The sequence below is a fragment of the Bidens hawaiensis genome, unplaced genomic scaffold, assembly GCF_021521415.1.
Source record: "Bidens hawaiensis isolate Kalapana, Puna unplaced genomic scaffold, B.hawaiensis_p1.1 tig00028088_1, whole genome shotgun sequence".
NCBI classification, from domain to species: Eukaryota; Viridiplantae; Streptophyta; class Magnoliopsida; order Asterales; family Asteraceae; genus Bidens; species Bidens hawaiensis.
Window position 1 is genome coordinate 151277 of NW_027494574.1, and position 13138 is coordinate 164414.

The window sequence follows — 13138 nt, forward strand, 5'->3', positions numbered from 1 at the left end:
GTTTTTTGGGTAATGTTTTTTTTTTTCGATTTCTTGCACACCCTACTTACTATGATTATTAATGTTTTGATAAATTGATAAAATTAATTGTAGCCGATTCCAATATTTTTCATGACTAGATGGTAGTTTTTGCCCCGTGTCTAATCGGGTATTACAAGAGTAATATAGGCATATGGGCACTAGAAAACTTCATATCTTATTATTGCTACATCATTTTCGTGTATCATATGAACTGTTGTTTAATTTTTTCTCTTTAGATATTTGAATCAATGAATGCTATAATAACATAACTTTATCGAACTAAACAGTGGATAATCTGTTTGACTTGACACATTATAGTTCAACAAAAATGTCAAGTTGTTTTGACATGGTATGATAAGGAAAATCATTGTACTAGAAACCGACCGGTTAACATGTAACATGTTTATCACATTTTTACACGGTTGGAGCTGCGTGTCTTCCAAACCGAAGTAGATGTTTCATATCTTGACGATGAGGGTAATTTCTTTTGGTAATTTGAAAAAAAAACACATTACTTGAATATTTTCATCTCGTATTTTTCATCTATTAGTTGTATCAAATACCATTGTGATCTCAGCTAAACTTATTAAATGTAACGTGTCTTGTACTCTCGTGTTAAATAAAAACTCTTATCAAGTGATAGGTAATAAGTCGACAGTGGCATGTGTGCTTAGGGTCCAAAACGTATTGCACTTATCTTTTGATTGTAATACACAAAAGATAAGCGTAAGTACTGAGATAGAAACAGAAGTGGTTACATAACCGCTTTATGTGTTACATTCAATGCGACAGGGTTAATTGCATTATGTGGTTTTCATGAATTTCGACATATAATTGTTTTTAAAACAAATACCACTTTGGTAAGTTAACAATTGTCTTTTTACATCCATCTTCTACGTATCGAGCTCCAAGTCGAAAACAAGGGCCTTTGCAGAAACACTTAACAATTATAAATTAATTAACATAGTCCAATTTAGCCGAATAATAATACCATCATTTTTCTCATTTATTACACATAAAGATTTAAGATTTTGACGCGTGTACATTACACACATTACATTATGGTAAACGGAACTTAATATCATCATTCTTAAAGTCACAACCTTCTGCTACTTAATGTTTTTTGCCTCCAAATAGACCTCCGACAGCTGACAAACCTCCCGTTACAGCTGACAAACCTGCCCCTGCTACATTCTCAACAGCTGACAAACCTTCCCCTGCTACATCACCAACAGCTGACACACCTTCACTAACCCCACTTGCTACATTCCCAACAGCTGACAAACCTTCACCGGCCCCACCTGCTACACTCCCAACCGTTGACAAACCTGCACCTACCACAGCCGACAAACCTTCACTGACCCCACCTGCTACATTCCCAACAGTTGACAAACCTTCCCCTACTACAGCCGACAAACCTTCACTGACCCCACCTGCTACATTCCCAACATTTGACAAACCTGCCCCTGCTACATCCCCAACAGCTGACAAACCTCCTCCTGCTACATTACCAACAGTCGACAAACCTGCAGTGACCTCCCCGGCTACATTTCCAACAGCTGACAACCCTCCACTAACACCCCCTGCTACATCCCCAACAGCTGACAAACCCCCTCCTAGCACATTCCCAGCGGTTGACAAGTCCCCTCCTAGTATATTCCCAGTCGTTAACAAACCCCCTCCAACTATATTCCCAGCAGCTGACAAACCCCCTCCCATTACATCTCCAACGGCTGACAAACCATCGCCAGCAGTTTTCACCAACTTGTATGAAGCTTCCATTTCATCAACAGGAATTAGCGGCAAATAACCAGATATGGTAAAACCCCTTTCATCTGTGAATTCAACCGTTTTATTGTACAACTTAGCCACAGCCTCCACCACTGGCAACACAAATTCTGAAAACTCAGCAAATGTAGGGTGCTCCTTATTGACTTGATACCAAACCTGAGCTATAACTGGGATCGCCGCCACCTCTATTGTCTTGTAAGCCGTTTGTAATAATGCTTTCGTAGCAGTGGAGGATCCAGAGTTCCCTACAACGTTTTGGGTAGCCGAGCTAACCGTCCCAGTGACTAAACCGGCTGTGTTTGAGGTTATACCTTGTGTTATATTACCAAAGAGTCCCCCTGCTTGGCTGGCTAAGCCGGTACCCGTCTGGAGGATGGAGCTTATGCCCGAGGATGTGGTGGTGTTAGTTGCTGGTGTCGACTCGACATGTGTTGTAGTGGTGGTGGAACCTTTTTGAAACGGGGTGATGCTTTGAATGAAGTATTTGGTGGTTTGAAGGAAGAAAATGGTGGCGGTGATTGGCGGTATAGTGATGGCTTGGGTGGTGGTTACTATTCTTTTGGCTAAAGGTTTAGCTTCGTAGATTAGATTATTGAATTCAATGGCAAGCTTCTTGATGAAAGATGGAGCATATGTGTCAAACTGATGTCAAGAAAAATGTATGTTAGTACCTTTAGTCTTCACATAGTAAAACATATATCAAATTATTTATGTAAGAATAAGTTGAAATGATCAAGTAAATTTTGATGTATGAAGAGTTTTTAGGTTTGTGATTTATTATTTTCTAAGTACTAAATATTTTGTGTTGCTTGATATACATATAAAGTGTAGGAAGACTTAAAATAAAGAGTTTTGTAAATATGACACTATGCAACTTAAATATGACACAATACAGTTAATATTTAATAATACATTATATATTTAAACTATTAACTACTTTGATCCAAAGGCCCGTATTTATTTCTAAACTTTTTAGGAAACTATGTATTCTTATAACAACCATACTCTACATGGCTGTTTCAGAGAATGGTTATTTTATTTTTAGGCGAATGCTAAAAAAATAATGGATCTTAAGTAAAGTGGTTATTTTAAATGGACTTACTTGTTATGATTTGGGTTGTGTAAAGTTAAGCTTATAAAAATGGGCTTAAATAAATTGAGTAATTTAGTTTAAACATTAAGAATACATACTTTTTATAAAAAAAGAAAATATAATTTAAAAAAAGGTCTGCCGAGCTAATCATGCCAGAGACGATCAACAAAAACAAAGCACCACCGGATTACCTTCTGGATCGACCGACAACTCGTCTAAGACTACCGCAAAAAGAAATAGCTCTACACGAATCCTTGGTGCATGCCAACCTTCACAGTGAGTTGTTTTTACTTCTTAGTACTATTTGTTATTTATATTATAGTTATTCGAATAATAAGATTGTTTAGATTAGTAAGCTTGTATAATGTCGGAGCTTCTTATTGAAGTAAGCAAGTAGCTTCTAAGATCTAACACGGTGGGTTTTTTTTTTTTGTTTTTTTCACATATAAGAAAATATAGCCCTTCAACTCTAGTTCTAAATTTTATTTTTCTTTTAAAAAGAAAGAAAGAAAAATATATTTTATAAGACATAACGTTTGTTTCTTTAATATAAAAATAAAATCTAGAAGGTTTTGTACGGCTTTATTTTAACAACAGGATTTTTCCCATATGACATTTATGTAACAACCCACAATTACCACTACAATTTATTTTAATGAAACGATTAAATCTTTAGTTATCTATATTATTTTTTTTGGACACGTCTTTTTATGTTTAGACTACCGTACTTCCTAAATTGAATAGTCTTATTGTCTCACTATGGCCATTCTAGTTGTCTAAATCAGGCTCACGCTGACTTTAGAGTTTGGCTTGGACGCTCCCCGGAAAACATATCGTCGGTTTCCACTTGACAGTCGTGTCGTCAAAAGAACTGAATCCTTTGGTGTAACTCACGGTGGGACGGAAACCCAGGTGGGCTTCGGCCAATATTCTTGTTTTTGGGTGGGTAGAGAGGAAAAACGCTTGTGTCGACCTCACAGGAGTGTCCCCTCTTGTTGGGCTTAGGGACAATGGGTTTGTAGCAGGCCAAGCAGCATTGAAGGCGGCATCGGGCGAGGTTGCTAAATATGAGAGAGCCTGTTTGGAGAATCAACACGTGTTTATCTTCTTTGCTTTTGACACTTTTGGTTTCTTAGCTCCGGATGTCGTGGACCTTTTGAATAAGGTTCAGAAAGTTGTGCATAGTAACATATCGGCCCATAAGAACCGAAACTTTGTTTTTAGTATGATTGAGTTTGCTATCCAAAAGGGGGTTGCGGCGCAGCTTGTTGCCCGCTTACCTGACACTTCATTGTAAATCGTTTGAATGTTTCTATAATATTAACACTAAAGTGACACAAGTGAAAATCAAACTAGAATCTTCACTTAACAAAACCCCAAGCCACTAATTACCACTAAACCACAAGTGGTGATTTATCTATACTACTCATAATAATGTATCTATATTATTTATAGTAATATATTATTTATAATAATATATCTACTCTCATTTTATTTTATTTACTCTCATTATCTTACATATTATTATAAACTATGTAATACACTACAATCCTACAATGCATTTATTTTTATTTTAAGTAAAGATGAGGACCAAAAACGAAAGAATGCATCCCAGATAACACATAATGAATTAAACAATAACAACACATTCTTCAATGTCATAATGTGTATGTATATATCTGTACCTTGTCATCAACAAACACGAAAGTCTGTTCAACCAACTCCTTAAGGTTCTTGTATATTGGTCCAAACATTGGGACGACTTTGTTTTCTATGGAAACAATAGTCGTTCTGTAGTCACCAGAGTTATTCTTTGCGAAATCATATACATTTGACAGTATCGCCACAAATCTCACGACAATATTCTTCCAAAGCCCTAGGTATTTGAGATCCGCCGTGCTTTGCTCAGTCTTAACCTGCGCCACAAAACATAAATATAGTTCTTCAACTAATAAAACTTATGATTTTGATCGACAATCCTGAGCATGGATGAAGAATTAACTGTAAATCAGACTGGTGAGAAAGGATTAATTTACCCACCTCGTTTGAAGCCATAGTTCGTTAACGAGCTTGGGCGTTGAGTTAATAGAATATATCTCAAGAATGCATATGATATGATATAAGGTTTAGATCTACCATTACTATGTGTATAGTTATATACCATTTTCCTTTTTGCCCTCGAGTTTTTTGGTCCATTTAGTTCACTAAAACAACTTATTTTATTCAAATGTTGAATATAAAGTATTAATAATTTTATTAATCCTCATGGCTCTTTAAAAACTTGTAACAATTATTCAAATTGTAAAAAATCTAATCATAATAGTAGACCACATGTTTCTTATCACAAGCCCAATAAAATTAGGTTGTTGCCTATAAATAATAATACCATCATTTTACTCATTTATTACACAATAAATTTTTAAGATATTGACTTGTGTACATTAGAATATCCTAAAGGAAACTTAATATCACCATTCTTAAATTCAGAACCTTATGCTACTTAATGTTTTTTTCTTCCAAATAGATCTCCAACCGCCGACAAACCTTCGGTTACAACTGACAAACCTCCCCTTACTACATTCTCAACAGCTAACAAACCTTATGTGTATTGCTTTGAACGTAATACACAAAAGATAAGCATAAGTAGTGAGAAAGAAAAAAAGGTGGTTAAATAATCGCTTTGTGACTAACATCCAATGCAATAGGTATAAATGTGTTATGCAGTTTTCTTAAATTTCGACATATTATTGTTTTTTTTTAAATTTGTAAACAAACAAACATTTGATGTTGGTTTTCATGAACTCAACATATTATTACTGGTTTTCATCATTTCATCAATCAGACATTTGAGATTACTTTTTTTTTTATTTTGTAATCATTTGCAAATCTCAAAACATTTTCTAAAATATTCCATCTTGACCCGTATAACTGTTGTCAAAACCATCATGACTCGTTACACTGCCTGACCTGAGCTGTCCGTTTTGCTAGATATTACCTTTACTTGATTTGAAGATAACCAACTCTTCAACACCTAAGACAAAGCATAGTTGCTTTTAAAAGGCAAGAGGCACATCAAGGCCACAATGTCTAAAAACAAGACGCAAAGCGCAACGTTTTTCGTACGCTAGTGAAAGTTCTTTATATAACTTTTAATATATCTCATAGGTTTTAGCATCCCTTACACATAATTTAGCTATAATAAGCGTAAAAGCCATTAGTATGCACCGATATTGCAGTCTACATTGTTGCGAAGAGCACAAAACCGTATGGAGATTCGTATAGTGCAACAAGGTTTATAGGACCATATGCCACGTGTCACAACTGTTTAAAACATTCCTTGATAAAAAGGCATCTCTGCTAGATATAAGTAGAGGGCACTTATAAGCTAGTAAAAAGTATAATTATATGTTACGGTCCGGTTACATACGGTCGGTTTTTGGTATGAAGCTTAAATCAAATTGTTTGATACGATTTGCAAATTTTGAAATCGACCGAAAGGTAAAGAAAAAAACCGTTTGTGAAACTAAACCAATGATTGGTTTGGATGGTTTATGATTTAAAACCGAACCATGAACACCTCTACTATTGTTTAATTCTAATGCTTATTTTCACGATATGCCCCTCACTATGATGAGACTTAAAAATTGACTTTTTTGCTTCCATTTTATCCTGTATTGTTATCAAGCTCCAAGTCCAACACAAGAATCATTGTAGAAATATTTAACAACCCAAAGTTAACTAACAGTCCAATTTAGCCAAATAATAATAGTATGATACCATCAATTTTTTTCATTTATTACACATAAAGTTTTAAGATTTTGACCTTGTGTACATTACACACATTACAATATGCTAAACGAAACTTAATATCACCATTCTTAAAGTAAGAACCTTCAACTTATTGTTTTTTGCCTCCAAATAGACCTCCAACAGCCGACAAACCTCCCGTTACAGCTGACAAACCTCCCCCTACTACATTTCCAACAGCTGACAAACCTTCCTCTGCAACATTCCCAACAGTTGACAAACCTGCCCCTGCTACATCCGACAAACCTTCACTGACACCCCCTACGACATTCCCAACAGTTGACAAACCTTCCCCTGCTACATCCGACAAACCTTCAGTGACCCCTCCTACAACATTCCCAACTGTTGACAAACCTTCCCCTGCTACATCCGACAAACCTTCAGTGACCCCTCCTACGACATTCCCAACAGTTGACAAACCTTCCCCTGCCGCAGCCGACAAACCTTCACTGACACCCCCCGCTACATCCCCGACAGTTGACAAACCCCCTTCTACTACATCCCCAACAACTGACGCGCCCCCTCCTAGTACATTCCCAGCAGCTGACAAACCCCCTCCTACTACATTCCCAACAGTTGACAAACCCCCTCCTACAACATTCCCAACATTTGACACGCCTCCTAGTACATTCTCAGCAGTTGACAAACCCCCTCCTAGTATATTCCCAGTCGTTGACAACCCCCCTCCTACTATATTCCCAGCAGCTGACAAACCATCGCCCGCCGTCTTCACTAACTTGTATGCAGCTCTCATTTCATCAACAGGAATTAACGGCAAATAACCGGATATGAAAAAATCCCTTTCATCTGTGAATTCAACAGTTTTATTGTACAACTTAGCCACAGCCTCCACCACCGGCAAAACAAATTCTGAAAATATAGGGTGATCCTTGGTGACTTGATACCACACTTGAGCTACTACCGGGATGGCTGCAAGCTGTATTGTCTTTTAAGCCGTTTGCAATAATACTTTCGTAGCCGTGGAGGATCCAGAGCTAACCGCCCTAGTGACTGCTGAGGTTGCTGTGTTGGCTAAACCGGCTGTGTTGGAGGTTATACCTTGTGTTACATTACCAAAGAGCCCCCCTGCTTGGCTGGCTAAGCCGGTACCCGTCTGGAGGATAGAGCCTATGCCCGAGGATGTGGTGGTGTCAGATGTTGGTGTCGTCTCGACAGGTGTTTTAGTGGTGGTGGAACCTTTTTGAAGCGGGGTGATGCTTTGAATGAAATATTTCGTGGTGGCGGTGATTGGCGGTATAGTGATGGCTTGGGTGGTGGTTACTATTCTTTTGGCTAAAGGTTTAGCTTCGTAGATTAGATTATTGAATTCAATGGCAAGCTTCTTGATGAAAGATGGAGCGTATGTGTCAAACTGATGTCAAGAAAAATGTGTGTTAGTACTTTTAGTCTTCATATAGTAAAACATATGTCAAGTTGTTTATGCTATAGTAATTAACTAAGGAGGTAAAGGCAAAATAAGTTGAAATGATGTACAAAGAGTTACTAAATTTTTAAGTATTTACTTTGAATTCATTCAACTTTCATTTTCATTAGATATTCAACATTTACAAGATGTTATAATTTTATATATTTTTAAGTGTTGTAAAATTTAATATAAAGTGGGGCATTGGAAACATATATGAATCTTCATTGCTATAGAATTTTTTTTTTCAAATGCATTTGATAAACAAGATAATAGTGAAGAAACAAGTATACATTAACTAGTAACAAGGTTTTTTCTCACTGGATTTTAAAAAGGTATAATATAAAAAATATTTAATGGAGTTAAGTTTTATATAACAATTTTACAATGGCTTTATTGGCAATTTAGTTACTATTATGTAAAATTACCTTATTAAAAACTGTTAAATTAGTTGTGGGGCCCACTTGAACACCAAAACCACCGACCAAGTACCAACCTCATTTCTTCCTTCACTCTTATTCCAGTGACCTCCTCATCGACCAAACCCTGTTAAAATCTAGAGTACTTGTCTATATATATAAGGCTTCTTAGATTCAACACTCCTACAATAGTCTATAACCCTAATACAATGTTTATAAGGACTTTTATCCCCAACCATGTTCTCTGAGAGGTGCAAATCAAGCAAATCTTGCTTTATCCGCTCATCTTGTACCAATTTAGGCCTGTCTATGTTTATTCTTGCATCCACAATGAGGTTTTCCACGGTTCTCATCGGGGACAACATTTATCTCCCCTTCACATGTTCAAACCATCTCAAACTCCCTTTCCGTATCTAAGATACATGCCACCCTCAAATTTCTCTTGAAAAACTTCATTTATTATCTTGTCCGGTCTTGTATGCCCGCACATCTACCTCAACATAAATCTCTTCTATCTCCAGCTTCCGAGCTTGTATCCTCTCGATAGCCTTGCAATTAGTCTGTATAACATGGTTGGTTGGACTGCAACCTTATCTTTGTCCAACTTGTATTGTTTTGGTGGCTACCTCCAAGTTTCGCGCTTATATCATCTTGTAACACCAAACTTTTGCGGTCAATCTCCACATGCACCATCCTGCCTTAACGCGATAAGCTACATCGCTATCTATGTCCCTGTCACTCTAGACAAATGATTCTAAAATTAAGTACATGAATTTGGTTGACTACGAAACAAAAAGGCTTTTAACAAGAATTTGGGTTATGGGAAAGAGTATATTACAACATCTCTAATAATTGAATTTCTAATGATCATTGTGTTTCTTCTCATCGTTGCACCACTGAAGTTACCTTAAAGATACTCAGTCCTAGAACGATTTATCTTTGTCATTTGCACTCTAAACTTGCTCACAACTCCTCTAATAAGTTATTCAGCCTCGTTCCCCAATTAACACACTATCATCAGAAAAAAATAATGCTCCACCGGACTGCATTCTAGATCAACTGACAACTCATCCAAAACTACCGTAAAAAGAAATAGGCTCACATGAATCCTTGGTGCAAGCCCATCTCCAGAGGCTAAAAGTCAGTATCTCTCACATGCATTAGACACTTGTTTTAGCTGCATTATACATGTCCCTAATTAACTCTATATGCCTCCCATGAATCCCTCTCTCCTCAAGATTATACCAAATCATTTGACGTGACACACTATTCTTAATATCTCACTACTTCTCTATAATTTTCAATTAATACCCTTATAATGTGCATCCCCTTTGTGGACCTCGTGGTAAACCACCCTAGCATGAATCCAAAATGGTTTACTATAACCTGAGTTTCCTGCCTAATTAAGTCCTAGCGGTACCAAAACATCACTAAAAAATGTAAACAACCCAACCTACCGAACCGAAAAAATTTGTGAGCCCGGTTCTTAATCCTACGATCGGTGGGTCCATATCATGAAAACCCCTCATTTGCAAGCAATGACAAATTATAGCGGCCATGTCCTATTTGTGTGCCCAACAACATTTTAAATTTGCACAACTTAAAATGTCTTCATGTTATCCCGTATTTAATACGTGAATCACATATTCATATGTATATATTTGCGTAAAACATGACTTGTGGACTATTATTAGGAAAATGACTATTTCTGTAAGATATTCTTATTATTTGTTATTTTTATTAAATTTATATGATTAATAACAAATACAATTGTTGGAGCTCTTTAATTTTGAAGTAGCTTATAAGATCTATATCTTTTTCATTTTTTTCATATTTTTTGTATATATTTTAACATATAAAGAAAATATAAGTGTAAAGTGCTTCAACTTTAGTTTCAAAATTTTCTATAAAAACGTTTTCTTGTTAAGTTTTAAGAATTAACACATGCTTTTTCTAATATAAAAATAACAGGGTTTTTCCCACATGTCATTTTTGTAACAACACACATTTACTACAATAATCCATTTTAATGAAACGATAAAATTTTAAATTATTCATATTATTTATAATGAAAGTGAAATTAGATGGAGCACATAACACGTGTCAGATGGAGAACAAACGTTTTGATGAATAGTTAAAATTGTGAGTGCACCGACATTTGCATTTTAATATATATATAATAGATGTACTCTAATTTTATTTTACATGCGTTTCTCTAGTGTATTATAAAACTCTACTAAATAATATATTATTATAAACTAGAAGCGAAAGAAAATTATCCGAGATACGAATCAAACAGTAAAATACATTGTTCATACTTGTAATGTGTATCTCGTAACCTTACATGTAACATATGAATTGTTATAATGTATCTTTGATCTTAAGACTATAAAATATGAGTTAATTATAAATTTCAAACGCTTGTAAATAAATAAAAATGTAAATATTAAATTAGTAGTTATAAAAGGGCTGACATTTAACGTGAAAGTAACGAGCGACAAAACTTATAGGTTTTATTATGGTGTATAGATAGATATATATTTATGTTTGATGTAATATTGTAATTGCATATATTGTAGTTAATTTTTAATAAAGAACATTTTCCTTAGATATAAGAGTAAAGACTTAACATATTTTTAAATATAAAATAATATTAAAAATAAAATCTAGAAGCTTTTGTACGGTTTTATTTTTAAAACATGGGTTTTCCCGACATGTCAATTTTATGACAATCCACATTTACTACCATAATTAAGTTTAATGGAACGATTTAATTTTTAATTATTCATATTATTTATGATATTATCTACTCTCATTTTATTTTTAATTTTACTTGTATTTTTTATATTTTTTACTCTCATTTTTTAACATAATATAATAAACTATGTTATACATTATAATCCTACAATGAATTTAAAGTAAAGATGAAAAATCGGAAACGAAGGAACACATCCAAGATAACATATAAATAATTAAACAGTAAGTACATTCTTCAGTCTTATAAAGTGTATGTATATGTGTTTACCTTGTCATCAACAAACACAAGAGTCTGTTCAACCAAGCCCTTAATGTTCTTGTAAATTGGCCCGAATATGGGGACGACTTTGTTTTCTATGGAAACAACTGTTGTTTTGAAGTCGCCAGAGTTTTCCTTTGCGAAATCATATACATTTGAAAGTACTACCACGAATCTCACCACAATCTTCTTCCAAAGCCCTAGGTATTTGAACTCCGTCGTGCTTTGCTTGACCTCAGCCTATGTCACAAAACATAAATCCGGTTCTTTAACAGATAAAATATATTATTTTAATTGATAATCATAAACATGAATGAAAAATCAACTGAAATCCGGTAAGAAAAGATTAATTTACCGACCTCTTTTGAAGCCATAGTTCGTTAACGAGCTTGAGTGTTGTATTAATAGAAGATACCCAAAAAATGCAAATGATGATATGATATGATATGATATGATATGATATGATATGATATATATGGTTTTGATCTACCGTTACCGCATGTATAGTTATATACCATTTTATTTTTGTCCTTGAGTTTTTTGGTCCATTTAGTTCACTAATCAACTTTACTATTTTCAAATATTGAATATAAATTATTAATACTTTTATTAACCCTCATGGCTCTTAAAAAACTTATAACAATGATTCAAATTGTAAAATCTAACAAATCATAAACAGTAGACCACATGTTTCTTATCACAAGCCCAATAAATTTATTAGGTTGTTACCTATAAATCTACCACATGTAACAACATAAAGTTAATCACACGAGCATAGTTACTTTTGTTGTTTATGTTACCATGATTGTGTTTTACCTTAACAAATCTATGGATATGTCATGGATCCACCACTCATCTTATATATATTTTGTTATGGTTTTGTTGGAACAATTTCTAGTTACTTTTTGCTATACAGGAGTAAAGTGGGTATACTTGGCAATACGGCAGCGGCAGGTCCAGGAAGTATTCTCACCAGGATCGGAGAGGGTCATTATCAAAGTTGCATCCGCGAACAAGGTGGTTTGAGCGTATCCTATCGTGTTTACCTGGCGAATCATGTTTTATCGTGTTTAACAAGATAGAGACAACGCAATTAACACAAGCCTCAAACATGAAAATGACTCGTTTAACACTTGGCTTTTGTAATTTGAGTTTGACAATTATACATTTTATGTATCAAGAATAAGAAATGATGAACTTTAGCCTCCTAAATTTAATTATTATTTTTAAAAAAGAGTAAAATTACACGGTGTACATTTTTGTTAAACAAGTATTATCATGTTTAAGCAGGTACTCAATTTACCAGCCCTCTATTAGCACCCGAAAAACACTCAAATCATTTAATATTTTATAAAAGAAAATTTGTCACATGACTTGGCATATGTATTATTTTCCAATTTCTGAATGTTTGAAAGATGATATTCGAGAATCCATGTTGTATCCTTTTGAACAAATGTGACATTATTATACACGCAAACACTAACTTTGTTAGTGTTCTTATAGAAGAATATATGAACATGCTATGGTACACTTCATTTGGTTTTTTATGTTAAAAAAAACGATTTTGT

The 13138-nt window shown here is 34.7% G+C and overlaps 1 protein-coding gene across 1 annotated transcript; it reads right to left on the minus strand.

Moving 5' to 3' along the window:
- Positions 1–846: 846 nt before the first annotated feature.
- On the minus strand, positions 847–12022 carry LOC143576383 (uncharacterized). Its single transcript, XM_077060487.1, has 7 exons — positions 11930–12022; positions 11580–11810; positions 7664–8084; positions 7245–7519; positions 4591–4821; positions 1698–2454; positions 847–1415 (listed from the first exon to the last, which is right to left on the minus strand). The coding sequence occupies exons 1-7, from the start codon at positions 11942–11944 to the stop codon at positions 1135–1137; spliced, it is 2211 nt and encodes a 736-aa protein (XP_076916602.1). The 5' UTR covers positions 11945–12022; the 3' UTR covers positions 847–1134.
- Between the last annotated feature and the right edge of the window lie 1116 nt (positions 12023–13138).